We start from the raw sequence: 17,579 nt of genomic DNA on the forward strand, positions 1-17,579 counted from the left end.
TTCATCTCCACTCCGTAGGCTACGGATCGAAGTTGTAATCGTATGTCTTCGCACACTGAGACGTCAAGTTTCTTACAAACATTAACAGGACGATTACCAACCAAAAAGGTAGATTTCAGTGGAGACAATTGATATTGTGGGGCAGGGAGGTCAAGTCATTCTGAAAACATGATGCAATTTATTCTTTTATTTATAGCCTGATTTTTTTTTTCCCCCCCGCCCGAGGTCATTAGGAACTGCTGGTGCTTAACACCTCTGAATATCCAGGCTGCAGGGAATGTGAAGTATTTGGAGTTGAATTGGGAAGAATTAAATGATCAGGAGTAGCTTGTCTGATTTAATGGTAGTGTTTGGGGCCAGTTTTTTACTGGCTTTCAAAAAATATGAATAGCACTGTCTAGACACGTAAATGATACATTTTGTGTGCAAAATGAAAATGTGTTGGATGGCTCAGTGTGCTGAGCACAGTTATCCAGGTGTTAATGCAAAGAGACTCCAGAAGGGGAATGGGAGTCACCTTGAAAGTGAACTCCCTTAGAGGAGAGGAGAGGAGATCCTCCTACGCTATGTCAGAAAGGCAAAATGCCTGAGTTTTTGTGTAATGAAAACGTGGCCACTGCCACCGTCAGTCTGTGGGTTGGTCATCCTGAGAAAAGAAATCCAAGAGCTGTTTGAGCCCCGTGTTTCTTTCTTACTGTTTTAAGTCCTTTCTCACAGTAAATATACATCTTTGTACAAATCACTTTATATGTCCACTTTTTACTCCTTTTTCCTGCGAAAATCAGACCAGGCAGAAAGGTAGACTTTTTAAATTAAACTAATTTGAGCACCAAACTTTTTTTTTTAATTATTATTTCTTGGGGGTGGGCGGAAAATTCTTTTGACACTTGAGATTCAATCCTGGAGCGAGATGCTGTGAAACGTTTCTCACATCACATGTCATAACCTCATCCCTCATTGTTAGCTGGGGATTTCTTTATGGGATGCCACCACTGCTGTCATGTCCTCAGTTATTTAGTTTGCTTAACTCATTGTTTGCCATACTTGCCATGGACCGTGCTGACATTTCTCATGGGGGCTGTGTTGGGAGCTGCTCTGGAGGCTCGGGCTGACTCTGGGTTTGACTCTGTGCAGCTTTTCCACGAGGAGCTGGCCCTGCAGTGGGTTGTGTGCAGCGGGAGCGTGCGCGAGGCGGCCCTGCAGCAGGCTTGGTTCTTCTTCGAGCTGATGGTGAGCAAACCCCAAACACCTCCCTGATGTCTCCCAGCCCCTGCTTTCAAACAGAAACAGCAGCAACTGCAAGTGGCTGTGCTGTAATTTATATCCCCATAGGTGAAGAGCATGGTGCATCATCTGTATTTTGCTGACAAACTGGATGCGCCGAGGAAGAATCGTTTCCCGGAGCGCTTCATGGATGACGTGACTGCGCTGGTCAGCACAATCGCTGGTGATATAGTCTCCCGCTTCCAGAAGGTGATGGCAAACAATTACACTGAGCCCAGCTCAGGCACCAGCCCTCCTGCCTCTTGTTTGCTTGAAAACACACAGGGTTCTTCATCTGCTTTCTGTTTTTCTCTTCCTTCTCTCCAGGACACGGAAATGGTCGAGCGGCTCAACACCAGTCTCGCATTTTTCCTCAATGATCTCTTGTCCATCATGGACAGAGGATTTGTTTTTGCTCTTATTAAGACCTGCTACAAGCAGGTAAATGCGGATAAACATTGTGGCTTAACTGAACCATGGCAGAGCCTATTACTGTTAAATTTCTCTGGACAGATGTTAAAATATGGACACAGAATTCCACTGTTCAGGTCTTCTTAGAGCGGGGCATTCTCAGAGGTGATTTAGGGTTTACGCCTCTCTGATTACACTGTTAACTGTGAATTAGGAGTCACTCCCTGGAGTGAATGGACATGCAGCAGGAAGAGAGAATTATTTCCTCTCCTCACCACGTTCAGAGTAATTGAATCAAAAATGAGTGGGAGGTTCTGTGAGGGAGCTCAGGCTGTTGTGGTCTCTCAAGGACACAGTGACCCTGGATGATCATACTGATCACTGAGCTCCTCTTCCATCCCTTGGGGGATGCAGGGTGTCTTCCCCCATTTGCAGTGTGACAGGGAAATCACCCTGAACCACCAAGTTTTGTTTGAGTACAAACATCCATTCTGACACTGTGTACAGAGGAGATAACGAGGGATCAGTGAGACTAAGCTTAGACTCACTTTCCCTGCAGAGTCTAAAACATTCTCTATAAGGGGCAAAAGAATAGCAAAAGCATTTAAGATTTTAAGTTGCCTACTGTAGATTACATACATTATGTGTCATTAATTATATTTTTTATACATAAAAGATACTGTGTAAAACAGTATCTTGGAGCTGTTAATGCATCACACTGTGGTACTCACAACTCCCTGCTGAAATCAATAGGATGTGGGAATTACAGAATCAAAGAATGGTTTAGGTTGGAAAGGACCTTAAAAATCATCTTGTTCCAACCCCCCAATATGTGAAGTCCACAGTTCTTCATTTGGTTATTTAAATATGACTGGTTTATAGATCTTGTGTTGAGAGATATGTCTGGGATGTGTATGGCTCCTGCACATCAGGAATTTAATCTCTGGCACAAAGAAGTGATGTGGACATGGATGTGACCATTTAATGATACCAAGCTCTCCAGTTCTTGCTTTGGGAGTGAATTTGGGGAGCAGTGGTGGGACAGGGGGGCTCACCCTGCAGTTACACTCTCTTTTGGTGCTGACTGCAATGCAATGGGCTGGACTTTGCAGGTGTCTTCAAAGCTGTATTCCTTAACAAATCCAAGCAACCTGGCATCTCTGAGGCTGGACTTCCTGCGCATCATTTGCAGCCATGAGCACTATGTCACCCTGAATTTACCCTGCAGCTTGCTCACACCGCCTGCATCTCCATCACCATCCGTGTCTTCAGCCACCTCCCAGGTACTGAGAAGGATCCTGTGACCAGGATCCTCTGGGAATACAAGTTGAGCTCGGTGCTGAGAATTAAGTCTTATGAGGCAGTTGTATCACTGTACCTTCAGACCCTCTTGCTAATATTTTTGGAAGAGTTTAGCTAGAAGTCAGCTTTTCCTGCCACATAGGTTCTGATTTCTTTTGATCTTTTATTATTGGAAAAAAAGTGGCCATATCCTTCTCCTGGTAGTGACCACACACTGTCCTTAGGGACCTGGTCCCCTCTTATGTTGGACAAACACAAATGAGCCATCAAAGAAAACACTTTACCCGGTGTTACCCTTTTCTGGCAACACAAGGGACTTCTGAGCTCACTGCAGCTTAGTCCTGGCCTGCTCAGAAGGAGTAATTTGAATTAGTGTGTCATTCAAGTGGATTAATTAGTTGCAAAGTCAAATAAACTAAATCAAATTAAAGCCTTCTTCAGCCTGAATAAGAGCATCCTTGAGTTAAAAGTTTAACTAATCCACTTCAAAAGGTTATTTGGTTTAACTTTCCTTACAGGGGAAGACAGTAACAACGAACAGAATTAATGAAAGGGTTACTGAGCTGGGCTGGAATTTAAGTGTAGATGTGCCTAGATCCAAACAAAAAATGGGAAAAGGTGTGAGGTTGTCTTTAATTCTGAAAACTGCTTCTGGTGTATTTCCTAAGCTTTGTCTCTTTTCATGATGCAGCTTCTGAAACTTGATTTTTTCAGAGTTCTGGGTTCTCCACAAATGTCCAAGACCAGAAGATTGCAAACATGTTTGAGTTGTCTGTGCCTTTCCGCCAGCAGCATTACCTGGCTGGGCTGGTGCTCACGGAACTGGCTGTCATTCTAGATCCTGATGCAGAAGGGTAAATCTTTACAAAGTTTTGTTTTTCAAGAGTTTTCTGTGATTTCAAGCAAATGGTGGATGCAAAGAAAGTCCTGGCATGGCCAGAAGTTAGTTAAATTTGTAAGCTATGATAAGAAAACAGCTGTTGAAGAATCTTCTTTCTTCTTGCCCCTTGTGTTTCTTCCTCATCCCAGACTCTGTAAACCTGATTTCAGTCCTGTTTTTCCAGCTGAGAAGAAGGAAGGAGGTTCCTGCTGGAGCCCCCAGGTGCCACAGGGGCACTGCTGGAGCTCTGAAAGGAAAATAGCTTTTCTCAGTTGTAACAAGAAAATAGTTTCCAGCATTTAGGAAGCCTCTCTTGCTGGTGGTTTTAAATGTTACAGTGTATTTTGCCTGTGGTTCTCCCAATTCTTTTTAACAGTAAATTATGCATTGATGAGGCCCCTGTGGGTTACATAAATAGACAAATAGAGTCAAGCATGCAGAGTTTGTCAGTGACTTGCCTGGCTTGTGCAGCAAATAATTTTCTGCTGTAGTCCTGACATCCAGTCTGTTCCTTGTGTTATTTAGGGCTGTTTTCTGCCTTGCCTCTTTAAAATGGGTTGCAATGGAAATTATTGATTGCTTCCACAGTCCTCAGTTCCCTCACAGGCATTTTTCTCAAGGTGGACTCAGAAATATCAGCCGAGTCGACAAATGCTGATGATTCATGGCTAATTCTGCCCCTTTGCCAAGAGGTCTCTGGAGGTAAACATTCATTCTGTTTCCTCTTGGAGAAGAAAGTGATGCCATAAACTGGAATATTTTCCTGTATATATACATAACACACTGCAGTCCCATTTGTTTGGCCTGAAATGGAAAAAGCAGCAAATCTTTACCCATATGTGCTGTCTGCAGAAATCCTTTTTGTGCCAGAGAAGCATCCTGTTCACTGGTTAGAAATCAGGCCCTGTCTCTGACTGTATCTGCCCTTGTTCTTCACAAACTTTCTGTGCTCTACCTGCCTACCAAGCCCTTAAGCCTGGCCCGGGATGGTAATCTCTGCACAAAGGAGCTTGTGGGTGCCTGCTGGGGAGACAGCTCCTCTCTCGAACCTTGTCTAGCCAGAGAAAGCCTCCTGATAGCTTCTCAGCTCTGGAGATGCATTTTGATCAAAGCTCCTGAATTTGGGGGAGATATATACCTGTAAAACGTTTACTTTTTTATTGTTTTCCAGAATAACTTGCAGTTTCAGGTTTGTTGACTTCTCAAGCTCAAACCCTCTGTATTTGCCCTGGTAGATCTATCAGATAAAGTAAACCAAGTCTGTCCAGCTCTGCTCTTCCCTTGCTGCGAAGACTTTAACAGTCATACAATATTGCCAGCAGAGAGCTCAGACTTGCCTTCCATAAAATATTGGAAAAATGGAAAAAGCTCAGAATCGTTCCCAGTTCATTATCCTGTAGCAGAAGTGGAGAGGGATATTCATCTAGTTTCTTATTGTTAGAGACCTGCTTTAGGCCTTGATAGGTGATCCAGAGCCTTAAATGTGTTCTGTCCTTGCTCTTTTTGCTCCAGTAACAAGGTATGTTCAATTTTAGCTCATTTTATAAGAACTCTTTGGATTGAGTTGGACAGAAAGGGCGTCAGTTCCCTGGTGCCTGGAGGTGTGTGTTGGATACATCCCTCAGTGTGCCAGGATACCGTGTGCCAGGGCATGGTGCAGCCCTGCAGAGCACCTGCAGCCTGAAAAACAGGACAAACAAAGCATGCAGGGGAAGGGATCCAGCTGAATGTGACGGTCCAAGCAGCTGGACCCTGCACAGTTGTCTCTGCAAACACTGCAGGGTGCTTTGGCCATCACACGCAGTGCCCACACTGCCCATCTTGGCTGATGGTGCAGGCCAGAAGTGCGAAAATCAGAATTCAGCCCTCATGGTTCAGTGCCAGAGTCAGTTTTTTGGAAGTGTGGGTGGGTGTTGACAGAGATCCAGGCCAGGACTGAGATAATGAAGGGGACGGTGGGAGGGCGGTGAGATCAGTTCGCTGCCTTATCAGGCAGGAAGAGCAGGGGGCTGCATTTCCTCCTTTCCACTATGGATCGATCCACCACAGTGGCCACTCAGCTCTGGAAAAGTGACAAAGAAATCCATGGATCCCTAGGTTGGAATTACACTGTGTTGCTTGGATGTTTTCCCTATCTGCGGTTTTATGGCCTGCAGGATAGTTTCCCTTGAATTTTTAAAAACATGATTTAGGTTTCAAAATAATTCCTTCAAAATAATACAAAGACTTTTCTTTATCCTTAATCTGAAGGAACCAGTCACTTAAATAAGTGTTTCCTTCCTAGTTGTTAAGGCTCTCACTAATTACACAAACAAGCAATTGTAGGATCTCATTATGGCTTGATTAAAAGCCACAGGGAGGACGTGCAGCTCCAATAGCTAATGTCCTCCCAAGCTGTATTGCTGCCTTTTAGTCACTTCAAACCCCCAAAAATCCAGTCAAAGCCTCTTTTTTTAACCAGAACTCACCTCTACTTTTCAGGTAAAGTGGATACTGCCTGAAATTCAGCACTTGTTTTAATACCTCAGGTCTGAACATTGCAGCTTATGTTTTGCTACTGCCTAATGTCTGAGCTTCCTTGGCTGCTTCATGCATGGGGTAAAGTGTCTTCTTGGCTGGTTTGCCTTCAGAAGCAAATAGCTGCAGAGAGAACCTGCTATTTGCTCTGGGAGAGTTTTGCCTCTGCGTGGTGGCTGAGGGGATTGAAAGAAGCAGAGTCTTTGAGAGATTTATGGAAGTTTTTGTGTTTTCCAGAGGGGTCACACCTGGTGCCCTATAGAAGGGCTCTGCCAGTGTTTGCATCTAAATAATGAGAGAGGCCATTTTGGCTATTTTTCCTTCTATCCCTTCATGTCTTTGCCACTTTTTATTCAGAGTTATGGATCTGTAGTCTCCTGTTTTAGTTCAGTAATTGCATGGGGTAGGGTGGGCAGCTGAAGCAGAAACTTCCTGATCATTTGATTAAAGCAATGTTCTGGCTTAGGAGGGTTTGTCTCTCTGTAAATGGTGCTAAATAGAAACAAAAAAAAGAATGCAACAAATAGTTTTACTAAACCCACTGTGTCAAGTTTCTCTCCCTGTTTTCCATATTGCATAAGTTTTTCTAATAGTTTTTAGTAGGCTCAATGCTTCAGCACAGCAGTAGCTGGGACTTTGGGGGTGTGTAATGGAAAATATGAGTGTCCACATTATATTGGGTGTACGTTCCACAAGATACTTTTGCCCTTTTTACAAGGCACAGTGAAAAACCAGCCATCTGTAAAATCCGTGGGAGATCAAAAAAACACATGCAGTGGCAGTCCGTGTGAAGTTAAAAATAAAAAACGGGATTTTTTCCTTTTTGAAGCCCCTTAGTTACAAAAGAGAGTTTGCTTTGGAGATATTAACTAATGTGCATGACCCAACTGTCTTTTAACAGTTTATTTGGATTGCATAAGAAGGTCATCAACATGGTACACAACCTGCTGTCCAGCCACGACTCGGACCCGCGGTACGCTGACCCCCAGGTAAAGGCCCGGGTGGCAATGCTGTATCTACCTCTGATTGGCGTGATCATGGAAACTGTGCCTCAGCTCTATGACTTCACAGGTATTTGATATTCTCTGCCTTGGCTATCTGTTCGTCTGCTCCCCAGACTTGGGTGTTCGGGTTCTAAAATTGAGTTATGAACGCCTTTGGTGTCAGACGAGGTTGTTTCTGAATTGTGACTTTGACATTTTTTCATGTTTGTTTTTGCTTGCAAAATATGCCTTCAGTGCCTGCTAACACTCAAAAGTTGTGTTTGCCCACTTGGCCTGAAGTGAAAAATCAGCAGTGCATTTTAGTTTATGTCCCACTGGATGCTGTAGATGCACAGGCAGCTTCCCTTCATGTCTCTGACCTACTTAAAAGTCACCCCTCATACTGTACTAGAGTTCCTAATTCCAAAGGATAAGCAGAGTTCCTCTCCTTCCTCCTATCATATGTTCCATCAGCAGTTCATCTTCGGGGGTTCTTTGCAATGTCTCCCAAAGAGCAGCAGAGGTTATTTCAAATCAGGGCAGGGAGTCCAATCAGGAATAGTTTGGAATTTAGAGTTATCTTCTACATCCTTTGAGTTTAATGACACAATAAAGCTTTGAGAAAGGATTTGGAGTATTCAAAGGGACAAAAGGTCTGGTATTAGAAGAGTTTTAGGTACTGAGGTTGTGTAGGTTGCATTTGGGAATTGCTTTCTTTGCTTTCATTCCCTCAAATCATTCTCCTGATCTTTGTAGGATGCCTCGAGTGGGATGATTTTTAGTTTGCATTCCCAGTTCAGTGAGACCAGCACTGTGGAGGGAGTCTGGGGGGCGAAGCCTTGGATTTGGGGCTTGACTATACTCCTGTATTTCTCTGCAGAGAGTCACAACCAGCGGGGGAGGCCGAGCTGTGTCGCCGTGGACGATTACGAGAGCGAGGGTGGCAGCATGATCAGCCAGACAGTGGCCATGGCCATTGCAGGGACATCTGTCCCCCAGCTCACCAGGCCCAGCAGTTTTCTACTCCCTTCCTCGGTACAAATCCATCCCTCTCCCTTTCCTGACCCTCAGTCTGTGCCAACCAGCAAATATTCAGCAGCTTCTGTGGGGACCCACATCAGTTTGCAGCTGGGTGTTGCAGAGGGGCAACAAGGGGGACAAAGCACTGTTTGCACATTGCTGTGGGTCTCAGAGGGGCATGAGAAAATACCAAGGATGGATAAAAATCAGCAAACCTCAGAAAATGGAAGAATTGTCTTTCCTGATAAAGATTCTCTTGCTCTGAAACAGTCTTATAAAAGCTTTGTGAAGTGCAATAGTCACTGTGAGCTTTAAGCCCTAAGCACAAATTCTACCCCAGCTAAATCCCACCTAGCTGAAGACACAGAGGGCCATTTTCCCTGTTCTCTGCACAGAGAGGGAATCCTGATTCTGGCAGCAGGCAGACCCTTCCGTTTCTGCCTTCTCTTGCCTTTACTCCAGGACCATGACCCCATTTTGCTGGGATTTAGGTGCACTCTTAGTGAGACACTGACAGATGCGTGAGATAATGAGTGGAGCCCCTCTGCTTAACTCCTAAGCTGCTGGAGGTTTTTAGAGACATCTCAAGGGAAGAAAGTCATACATGGTGGTGATGGGAATGTGTGGGTGTGAAGCACTCTGTCCTGACCTGTGTTTCAGAGTGGCAGGCAGCACTCCACCTTCTCAACAGAGTCCAGCCGCAGCCTCCTCATCTGCCTGCTCTGGGTGCTGAAGAACGCAGACGAGAGTGTCCTGCAGAAGTGGTTCACAGACCTGTCAGTGCTGCAGCTCAACCGCCTGCTGGACCTGCTCTATCTCTGTGTGTCCTGCTTTGAGTACAAGGTACTGCCAAGCTGAAACCTCCTGCAGTCCCTCCTGGGCCCTTCTGTGGACCTTTACACTCCCATCCTTTACACGACTGCAGAAAGGCATTTCCTGCTCTCTCCAAAGTATTTCCTGTATTCACAATCCCAAGGCCAGGCTTTTCCCGTGTTTACTTCTCAGCCATGTGAATGTCTCTGCCTTGTTCCACTTCTCAGGCAGTTTGTGCTGCTTGCCCCTCATCTGGGAGCTGCTGCAGTATCACTTTGAAAAGAGAATTTTCTGTAGCAATGCTGGAATCTGAGTGATTTATCTGCCTACCAACTCAATCTGTATTCCTTTCTTGCTGCATGTTTTTAACAGGAAACATATTTTCAGTTGATAATTCTCAGAAAATATCCCAATTTGAAAGAATCTTCCCTCATGGTTTTTTTTGGAACTTGCAGGGCAAGAAAGTGTTTGAAAGAATGAACAGTCTGACATTTAAGAAGTCGAAAGACATGAGAGCCAAACTTGAAGAAGCAATTTTGGGCAGCATAGGGGCAAGGCAGGAAATGGTCCGAAGAAGTAGAGGACAGCTGGGTAAGTAAAGGAGTCCTCTGTGCCATCCCATTTTTTCCAAAAACTTCTCCTCCCATCCCTAACAATTATTTTCACCCATCTGTGGTGTGGGATACAGGTGAAGAGGCCCCTAGGAAAGCTGTTTGCAGTTTGCAGCATCTTTCCCTGGGTCTGCTAAATCTCTGCACTTTTCCTAAATTGAGATGATTTATTTATTACTTGACTGCCTTTTTAAGTGAGATCACATCTCATTTATGGGATGTTCTTGCCTTAATTTTTTCCAGTGTAGCATCTTCTAGAGTGTCCTGTTTAAGGATCAGAGAGGAAAGCAAACTGCCTGATCTTGCTTTGATAGTTCTGAAAAGGCCTGGATGTTTCTGCTGGCTTAAGGAGATGTGAAATAACTGTAGGTGGGCTAACAGGCACCTTCTGATGATTTTTACTGTTTGTAAAACCCAGTAATTTTTATGAACACTCAAATTCAAAGGGTGGCCCAGGGGTTAGGACAAGAATCAGATCTGTGGTTTTGTCTCCTGCTCTGCCATACACGAGCCTGTCACTGTGGGCTAAGATGGATAGGTAGTTTAGAGTCATAATTAAGGAATCACTTCAGAGAGATGAGAACGTTTATTTTTTTCTTAATGTGGACAGATTGTCTATATTACTTGAAATTCCCCTGCCCTCCCAGCAATGAGAACAAAAGATTGTGAGGTGGGAAACGGGGGCTTTGGAACACTCTTAGAACATTTCTGGGTGCCAGCTGAGGAAAGCAGTGTTGGAATGCTGAGGATTGGCACACTCAGGCTTCTCGTGCAGTCCAAGGAAGGGACTCCTCTTACCAGTGAGGGTCTCAGCTGCCTCTCTGTGTCTCATGCCACTCAGCAGGGATAGAATTAGGGCCGTGTAAACATCCTGGGTGAGTGCCACAGCCTCAGGCTCTAGCAGGTCATCTTTGCTGCCACCTGCCACTTGTGAGCAGATCTTGAGCTGCTGCTCGTGCAGCAGAAATGAGCATCAGCTGACTGCTGTTGTTTTGCTGTTCTCCTGCAGAGAGGAGCCCTTCTGGGAGCGCCTTTGGAAGTCAAGAGAATCTGAGGTGGAGAAAGGATATGACTCACTGGCGGCAGAACACAGAGAAGCTTGACAAGTAACTCTGCCTTATCCTTCTGCTCTACCTATGGGCCAGGGCCTGTGAGAGCAGGGCCCCCCTCCCCACAGAAGGTCACTGCCAGCAGCCACTCAGCCCTTGTGCCACTGGGTTGGACAGGGCTGGCATTGTGGAGAAAAAAAAGCAAAGAGCTTTTACTCCGACACTGCCCTCCCAACTCTTTGCCTTTCCACTGTCCCATGCTTCCTTAGACTTTCAAATGGGATTTAAAGAGATTTATGCAATCCATTCCTTTCTTAAAACCCTGCCCTAAGCTGTAATTTAGAGGGAAGATCCATTAACAGTTTCCACAGATAGCATATATATCTCATGTCATATTTCCTTTATTCCATAAGAGCATTCTGGAGTTCACAAAGCTCGCTTTCCTTTCCTGTCCTAATCCATCACTTTGATTGTTTTTCCACATGTGCTGTGCTTTTAGAAGCCACAAACCAGCCAGGTACTGTAGCATTGGTGTGCAGTTCTTATAAATTGCCATTTTGTACATCTGCAGACTCAATCATCACAGCGTTGTTTGTGATGCTTGGCAGAACTTCTCAGTGTGTGTGTGCAACTGACTGGAATGAGCTCTTTTGGCTTATTACACCCATTTCCTTGAAAATTCCCTCTCTTGGTGTGGTTTAATCTGGAGGGCTCAGGAGTTGTGTTTGAGCTTTGCTGTGCACGTTTTCTGTCTCCTCAAATTGCAACCTGCAGTCTCCATCCTCCCAGCAAAAGAATTGTTCCTTATCCTAGGAAAGCAATCTCAGCCCAAGTGAAGCTCTGAAGAAACTGAGGAATGGGATCCTCAGAGCCCAGATGGAGATCAGGCCAAATTTTACTCTTGCAGACACTGACTCTCCCTGGAGCAGAAAGCAATTCTTCACAGCTTTTAGTTGCTTTGCCCCACACAAAAATGTAATTTCTCCTTATGACAAGTAGTGGATTTTTGTTCAAGGCTCCAGTCCTGTTGAGTCATTGGGAAAGACCAGGGGATTTCAACCTGCTGATGAAATGGTGTAGATACAAATTCCAGAGTCATGTCAGTTTAAAATTTGGCCTGAAGGACTCATCAGTTCACTGCCAGCACTGGGTCTGAGCCCTCCCCTTCCCTGAAGGACCTCACGGACACATTTAACAGCTGTGGAATTCCTTGATGGTCAAAGGATGGTGTCTCACCTCACAAAATGAGCTGCTTAGATAAAACTCTCCAGAGCTGCTTTCTAACCCCTGCTTGCTGTGACTGGGTCTGCTGTGTCCTGTGTGTGTAGGTAGAGCCTGGCCCTTTGAAACCCCATAAACAAGACTTTTCACCCCAAGAACTGTGCACAGCTTGCAGCTGCTGTCATTTTATGCAGATGAAATTATTTTATGTGGGGCCAGGTCCCAAAACTTCCTATCCTGGAGATGTTGGGTGTGTGACCCAGCTCCCAGAGGATGTGAAGTGTGGCAGGAAGGGCTGCTGCAATACAGCTCCAAGAGCCAAATAGTTCCTCTCTCTTTCTGTGTATTTTTCTGGGATTTTGGTCACCCTTCTGCTGGGATTTGGCCTGGTACGAGTCTGTCAGAGATGGCACCTGTGGCAGGGCAGGCCAGGGTCGGGCTCTTTCAGTACAGCACTGGATCTCTGCCCAGTGCAGCTGGTGCCACTGGAAAGGGCTGGCTTCTGCTGAATTCCTGGAGCCACAGGTGTGAGTGGGTGTCTGGACTTTGCAAAGTTTTCCAGGAGAGCGAGTGCTTGGCATGGAACAGCAAAACCGAGACCTTCTCCTCAGAGAGGAAGTTATGCTTTGAGGATTAAATGCAGTGTAGCTTGGAGAGAGAAGGTTGCACCCTGGCAGGCTGCACTGGGCTGCTCCCAGCGTGAGTGCAGGTTCCCAGCTCGTGTAGCACCACCGTGTGTCCACAGCCTGCAGCATAAAGCCACATGTCCTGTTCCTGGTTGTGCTGTCGCATGCCTAACGATGCTGCTGAGCCACTTTGGAGTGGGACTTGGGGTCTAAACTGTTGTTGTGTTCCTGGGAGAGTAATGAAGTGTCAGAGAGCAGTGTGAGCTCTCCTAGCATGATGAACGTGAAGCCTCTGTAAGTCTGTACTTGTAAAAAACTGAGTTTTCCTTCCTGTCTTCTCAGTGGGTGCTTTGAAATACCCTTGTAGTGTTGTCCAGTGATAAATATACAAACAGTAACTGGGAGTTTCCTGCTAGTGAGAGAACATTTTTGACTGGAAAATACAGAGGTCTGTTTCTTAATCAGGAAGTAATCTTACTGCTTTGTTTTCTCTGATTAGGTCAAGGGCAGAGATAGAACATGAGGCTCTCATCGATGGGAATCTTGCAACAGAAGCCAACCTGATCATTTTGGATACTCTAGAGATAGTTGTACAGGTGAGGTTGATAAGAAAATGGAGATGTAATGGCATTACAGTCACCTGGCCAGGCAGCACTTTGTTAAACAAAACCTCCCTGCTGCTCCTCGCTGCCTGAGTGCTGAGAGAGCTGTTCAGCTGCAGCAGGAAGGGGGGTTCCCAAACCTGCCTCAGATCATTGGGTTCCAGGTCAGCCCCTTGGGTCTGTGCTCAGCTCACTTTGTCCCCTGATTTCCTGGGCATGGGCTGGGAGCAGGCAGGGGGATACTTCCCAAATCCACCTCTGAGCTGCAGAGAGACCCAGGAATCGCAAGGATTGTACTTTGTGCCTGAGCAACCCAGCTAGAGCCCAGCTATGGGCTTGTCCTCTAGTAGAACAATGTCCCCAAAGGTCAGAGCCTCACTGGGAACAGAGAATCCCCATTCCACCTGCTTTATCCACGAATCAGGTGTTGCTCACCTGGGGATTGGCTCAGAATGGGGCTGTTTCGCAGGCCCAGCTGAGTGGGTAATTCCCCTGTGCAAAGGGCATCTGGTCAGAGCTGTTTGCTCTCTCCCACACACACAGGAGGTTCATTTTTCTCATGGAATCTTGGTTTCCCTTTGCAGACCGTGTCTGTGACGGAGTCCAAGGAGAGCATCCTCGGCGGGGTGCTCAAAGTGCTGCTGCACAGCATGGCCTGCAACCAAAGTGCCCTTTACCTCCAGCACTGCTTTGCCACTCAGAGAGCTTTGGTCTCAAAGGTGAATCCCCTGTGGGGGCTGAAATCCACCCTGAGGGAGGAAGGCACTGTTTCTTCTTTTGTATGGGCTCCCCTCCCTAAGCTGTTGTTATTTTGGGCAGTATCAATTTTCAGGCAGTGTAGCCTGGCTGGGTTTTCATGGGCAGTACCTGCATTTCTGCATTTTGGGGTTAGCTGCACCAAAAAGTGCAGCTCTCACAACCTGGGTGGGGTGTGGGTTCCTGCTGGCTGGTGCTGAGGGGGAAGAGGCACCTGCTCAGTGGAGAGCACAAGGTACAGGTGGGGTTTAAGCTGGACAAATCTCACTTCAAATGGATTTGTTTCCCAGTTTCTGTAGGTGTGCTGGGAGAAGCTCTAAGTTTTAAGCTTGAGTTTTTGGGAGTGATGTAAATCAGTGTGGGGGTGTAGATGTAGGAGCAAGTTGTGGGGGGAGGTAAAATGTGTTGCCTTCCAGTGCTGCCAGTTTTGCCTTACTGTAGAATGATTCACAGGAACATCACTCCCCTCAAAACAGAGAGATTGGGCTCCCTCTTATTCCAGTGTACCCTCACTGTTGCCTGTTTGTCCAAGTGTTCATTCCTGCCTGTCCAAGCACTGATTTCCTCCTGTGCTGTTTTCCAGTTCCCTGAGCTGCTGTTTGAGGAGGAGACAGAGCAATGTGCAGACCTGTGCCTGAGGCTCCTGAGGCACTGCAGCAGCAGCATCAGCACCATCAGGTCACATGCCAGTGCATCCCTGTACCTCCTCATGAGGCAGAACTTCGAGATTGGGAACGTGAGTCCTGCTGCTCTTCACTGGGTTGTTGCAGATAATGGGGTTGAGGGCTGCTGGCTTTGGGTACTGTCCCTCACAGAACTGGGAGACACCTTGGTTCTGAGCCCAGGGACTGTGGGGGGATTGACAGCACCAAAGATAACGGGAATCTAGTTTTTAGGCTTGACCAAACCAAAAGCAGCTGTCTGGGATCGAGGCTGTATCATGAGAGCATCATCCTGTCCAGGGTGTGTGAGAGGAGACCATGTGGAAGGAGACGACACTAACATATTTGCAGGAGAACCTTTACCTGGAACTAAATAATCATCAGGTTATGAAGTTTGGCAGCACCAGGTTTATTCTAATCACTGCTCTGAGACAGCCTTTCTAGCAAAACTTCAGTTTTCTTTTTTCTGTCAGGTCTGGAGGAGGGTGCCATGACCAAAGCACTGATACTGCACTGTCTCCAGGCTGCTGAAATACCATAACAACATCTCTGTTGCAGAACTTTGCCAGAGTGAAGATGCAGGTGACCATGTCCCTCTCATCCCTGGTGGGGACATCCCAGAACTTCAATGAAGAATTTCTGCGACGTTCCCTTAAGACTATTCTGACGTATGCTGAAGAAGATCTGGAACTTAGGGAGACAACATTTCCTGACCAGGTAAAAGACATAAACCACAAGACAAGTAATATGTGATTCATTAACAGGCTGTGCCTAAACCTCCATCTAGAACTGGAGTTTGCATGCATTCCTTGAAAAGAGTTTGTTTTTTGGTTTTTTTAATCTTCTAGTCACATAAAACTCAGGTCTTTGATTACTTCTGACAAGATACAAACACTCAAAGATTCAGTGACCACGTTCCTCACATACCAATGTGTAGCTCAATTCCCATTGCCAGTTCTTCACAACAGCTTGTTTTTCACAGGTCCAGGATTTAGTGTTCAACCTCCATATGATCCTGTCAGACACAGTTAAAATGAAGGAGCACCAGGAAGATCCAGAAATGCTGATTGACCTGATGTACAGGTAGAGTTGGCACTGTAGGCAGAGGAGATGTCAGTGTTCCATTTGCTTGAGCAAGGCTTGGTGCCTTCTGCACTCGTGGAGGTCTTGTGTTGCTGTGAGCTTTGATTGCTTGTTTTTCATTAGCAATTATTTTACTTTGAACTTAATCCTGTTTTAAACTGCTTGCCATGATCCCGTGTCACCTGAAAACAGCACAGCTACTGGCTGTTTAGATTTGGGCTCAGATGCTGCACATTTGGGCACTTGAAGGACTTGATTTTGGAGGAGTTTTTGGGTCTCACTGCTCACAGACCCGTATGTGCCTGTCTGTTGTGTTTGAATGTGGTATTGATAGGTTTTGTTTGGCATCTAGGCAGCTTACCTTGGATAAAAGTAGTTTCATTCCCCAGCCATCCCTGGAAATCTCCTCCTGCACCTGAGTAGAGAGAACTCTCCCTGCTTGCTTCAGGGAAAACTTGGGGATCTTCCAGCACCTGCTTGCCCAAAAGGCTTTCTGGTGGTACATTCAATGGTCTCCCTATGCAAAAGATATTCCAGAGCCATGTTAAGCTCCCAAGTGCCAAATTTCTGCACAAATGGCTCTGAAAGGCTTCTTAGAAGTCAGCAGAGGTTTTGTTGTAGGGAGCCAGCCAGGTGTGCTCTGACTGTCCCACACCTTTGGATTGCTACCAGTCTCAGGTGAGACATGGACTTTGGTCAAGAGCTTCAGCATCCCCCACTGCTCCCCCACCACTAACGGGCTCAAAAAGCTGTGATTTAGGGTGACTTCCCATCTGTAGAGCTTCTTGTCTCAGGAAGAGACAGCACTGAGGGGGGTTGGTGTTTAAGCAGAGGGGACCAAACGTGGTGTGAAAAAACCATGCTGAAGGGCTGTGCTGGTTCAGAAGGAAAGGGAATGAAGTCACAGAGGGTTTCTCTTCCTTCAGGATTGCCAAGGGCTACCAGAATTCCCCCGACCTGCGGCTGACGTGGCTGCAGAACATGGCAGGGAAGCACTCCGAGAGGAGCAACCACGCTGAGTCCGCCCAGTGCCTGGTGCACTCTGCAGCCCTGGTGGCCGAGTACCTGAGCATGCTGGAGGACAGGAAATACCTCCCTGTGGGCTGTGTTACATTTCAGGTGGGGATTATCCTCTCCAAGGGATTTTTGGGGTTTGCTGCTGAGGTACAAAGGGTCTCCATGTGCTGGGTGTCCTTGTGCTTACATCCCGAAACCGTGCTCACTCTGTTGTGTGAATGAAATGCTGCTCTGTGAGAATAGAAATGTGTATTTTATTTATATGCTCTACAAAAATAGATGTGTATATATATATATATATATATATATATATACACACACACACTACAGAAATAGAAAGCTATATTTTACATATCTACTCTACAAAAATAGAAAGCTGTATTTTATATATATATATACTTCATGAAAATAGAAGGCCACCTTGGTAGAAATTCCAGTATTTGACTGCAAATCAGCTGGCTTTCAAAGTACTGAAAGTGTTGAGTGTCGTTTAAATTGAGTAAATGTATTTTAATCTATCTCCTCAGAACATATCTTCCAATGTTTTGGAAGAGTCAGCAGTTTCTGATGATGTTGTGTCCCCAGATGAAGAAGGAATCTGTTCTGGGAAGTATTTTACAGAAGCTGGTCTGGTGGGATTGCTGGAACAGGCTGCAGCATCTTTCTCCATGGTAGAAGACTTTAATTTCTTTACCTCCCTTCTCCAGCAACCTCACACTGCTGGGCAGTAGGAAGTAAAATGTTTTTTTCTCTGAGTGTGTAA

General features: G+C 45.9%; 1 protein-coding gene across 14 annotated transcripts in view; it reads left to right on the forward strand.

Moving 5' to 3' along the window:
- Positions 1-17,579, forward strand: part of DOCK7 (dedicator of cytokinesis 7) — a 92,833-nt gene that overhangs the window by 61,648 nt on the left and 13,606 nt on the right. For 4 of the 14 annotated variants that reach the window (XM_039556326.1, XM_039556327.1, XM_039556328.1 and 1 more), the window contains 19 exons: positions 19-108; positions 1,135-1,230; positions 1,333-1,473; positions 1,591-1,704; positions 2,787-2,957; positions 3,691-3,830; positions 7,275-7,444; positions 8,237-8,391; positions 9,037-9,219; positions 9,645-9,780; positions 10,810-10,906; positions 11,349-11,366; positions 13,196-13,292; positions 13,883-14,017; positions 14,638-14,790; positions 15,275-15,433; positions 15,699-15,799; positions 16,726-16,918; positions 17,344-17,487. In XM_039556326.1, coding sequence (XP_039412260.1) covers positions 19-108; positions 1,135-1,230; positions 1,333-1,473; positions 1,591-1,704; positions 2,787-2,957; positions 3,691-3,830; positions 7,275-7,444; positions 8,237-8,391; positions 9,037-9,219; positions 9,645-9,780; positions 10,810-10,906; positions 11,349-11,366; positions 13,196-13,292; positions 13,883-14,017; positions 14,638-14,790; positions 15,275-15,433; positions 15,699-15,799; positions 16,726-16,918; positions 17,344-17,487 — 2,493 coding nt within the window. Of the gene's footprint in view, positions 1-18; positions 109-1,134; positions 1,231-1,332; positions 1,474-1,590; positions 1,705-2,786; positions 2,958-3,690; positions 3,831-6,337; positions 6,422-7,274; positions 7,445-8,236; positions 8,392-9,036; positions 9,220-9,644; positions 9,781-10,809; positions 10,907-11,348; positions 11,367-13,195; positions 13,293-13,882; positions 14,018-14,637; positions 14,791-15,274; positions 15,434-15,698; positions 15,800-16,725; positions 16,919-17,343; positions 17,488-17,579 lie in introns of those variants that run through there. The other 10 variants (XM_039556329.1, XM_039556330.1, XM_039556333.1 and 7 more) reach the window with 4 other exon arrangements.

This window comes from Corvus cornix, chromosome 8 (genome assembly GCF_000738735.6).
Source record: "Corvus cornix cornix isolate S_Up_H32 chromosome 8, ASM73873v5, whole genome shotgun sequence".
Classification (NCBI taxonomy): domain Eukaryota; kingdom Metazoa; phylum Chordata; class Aves; order Passeriformes; family Corvidae; genus Corvus; species Corvus cornix.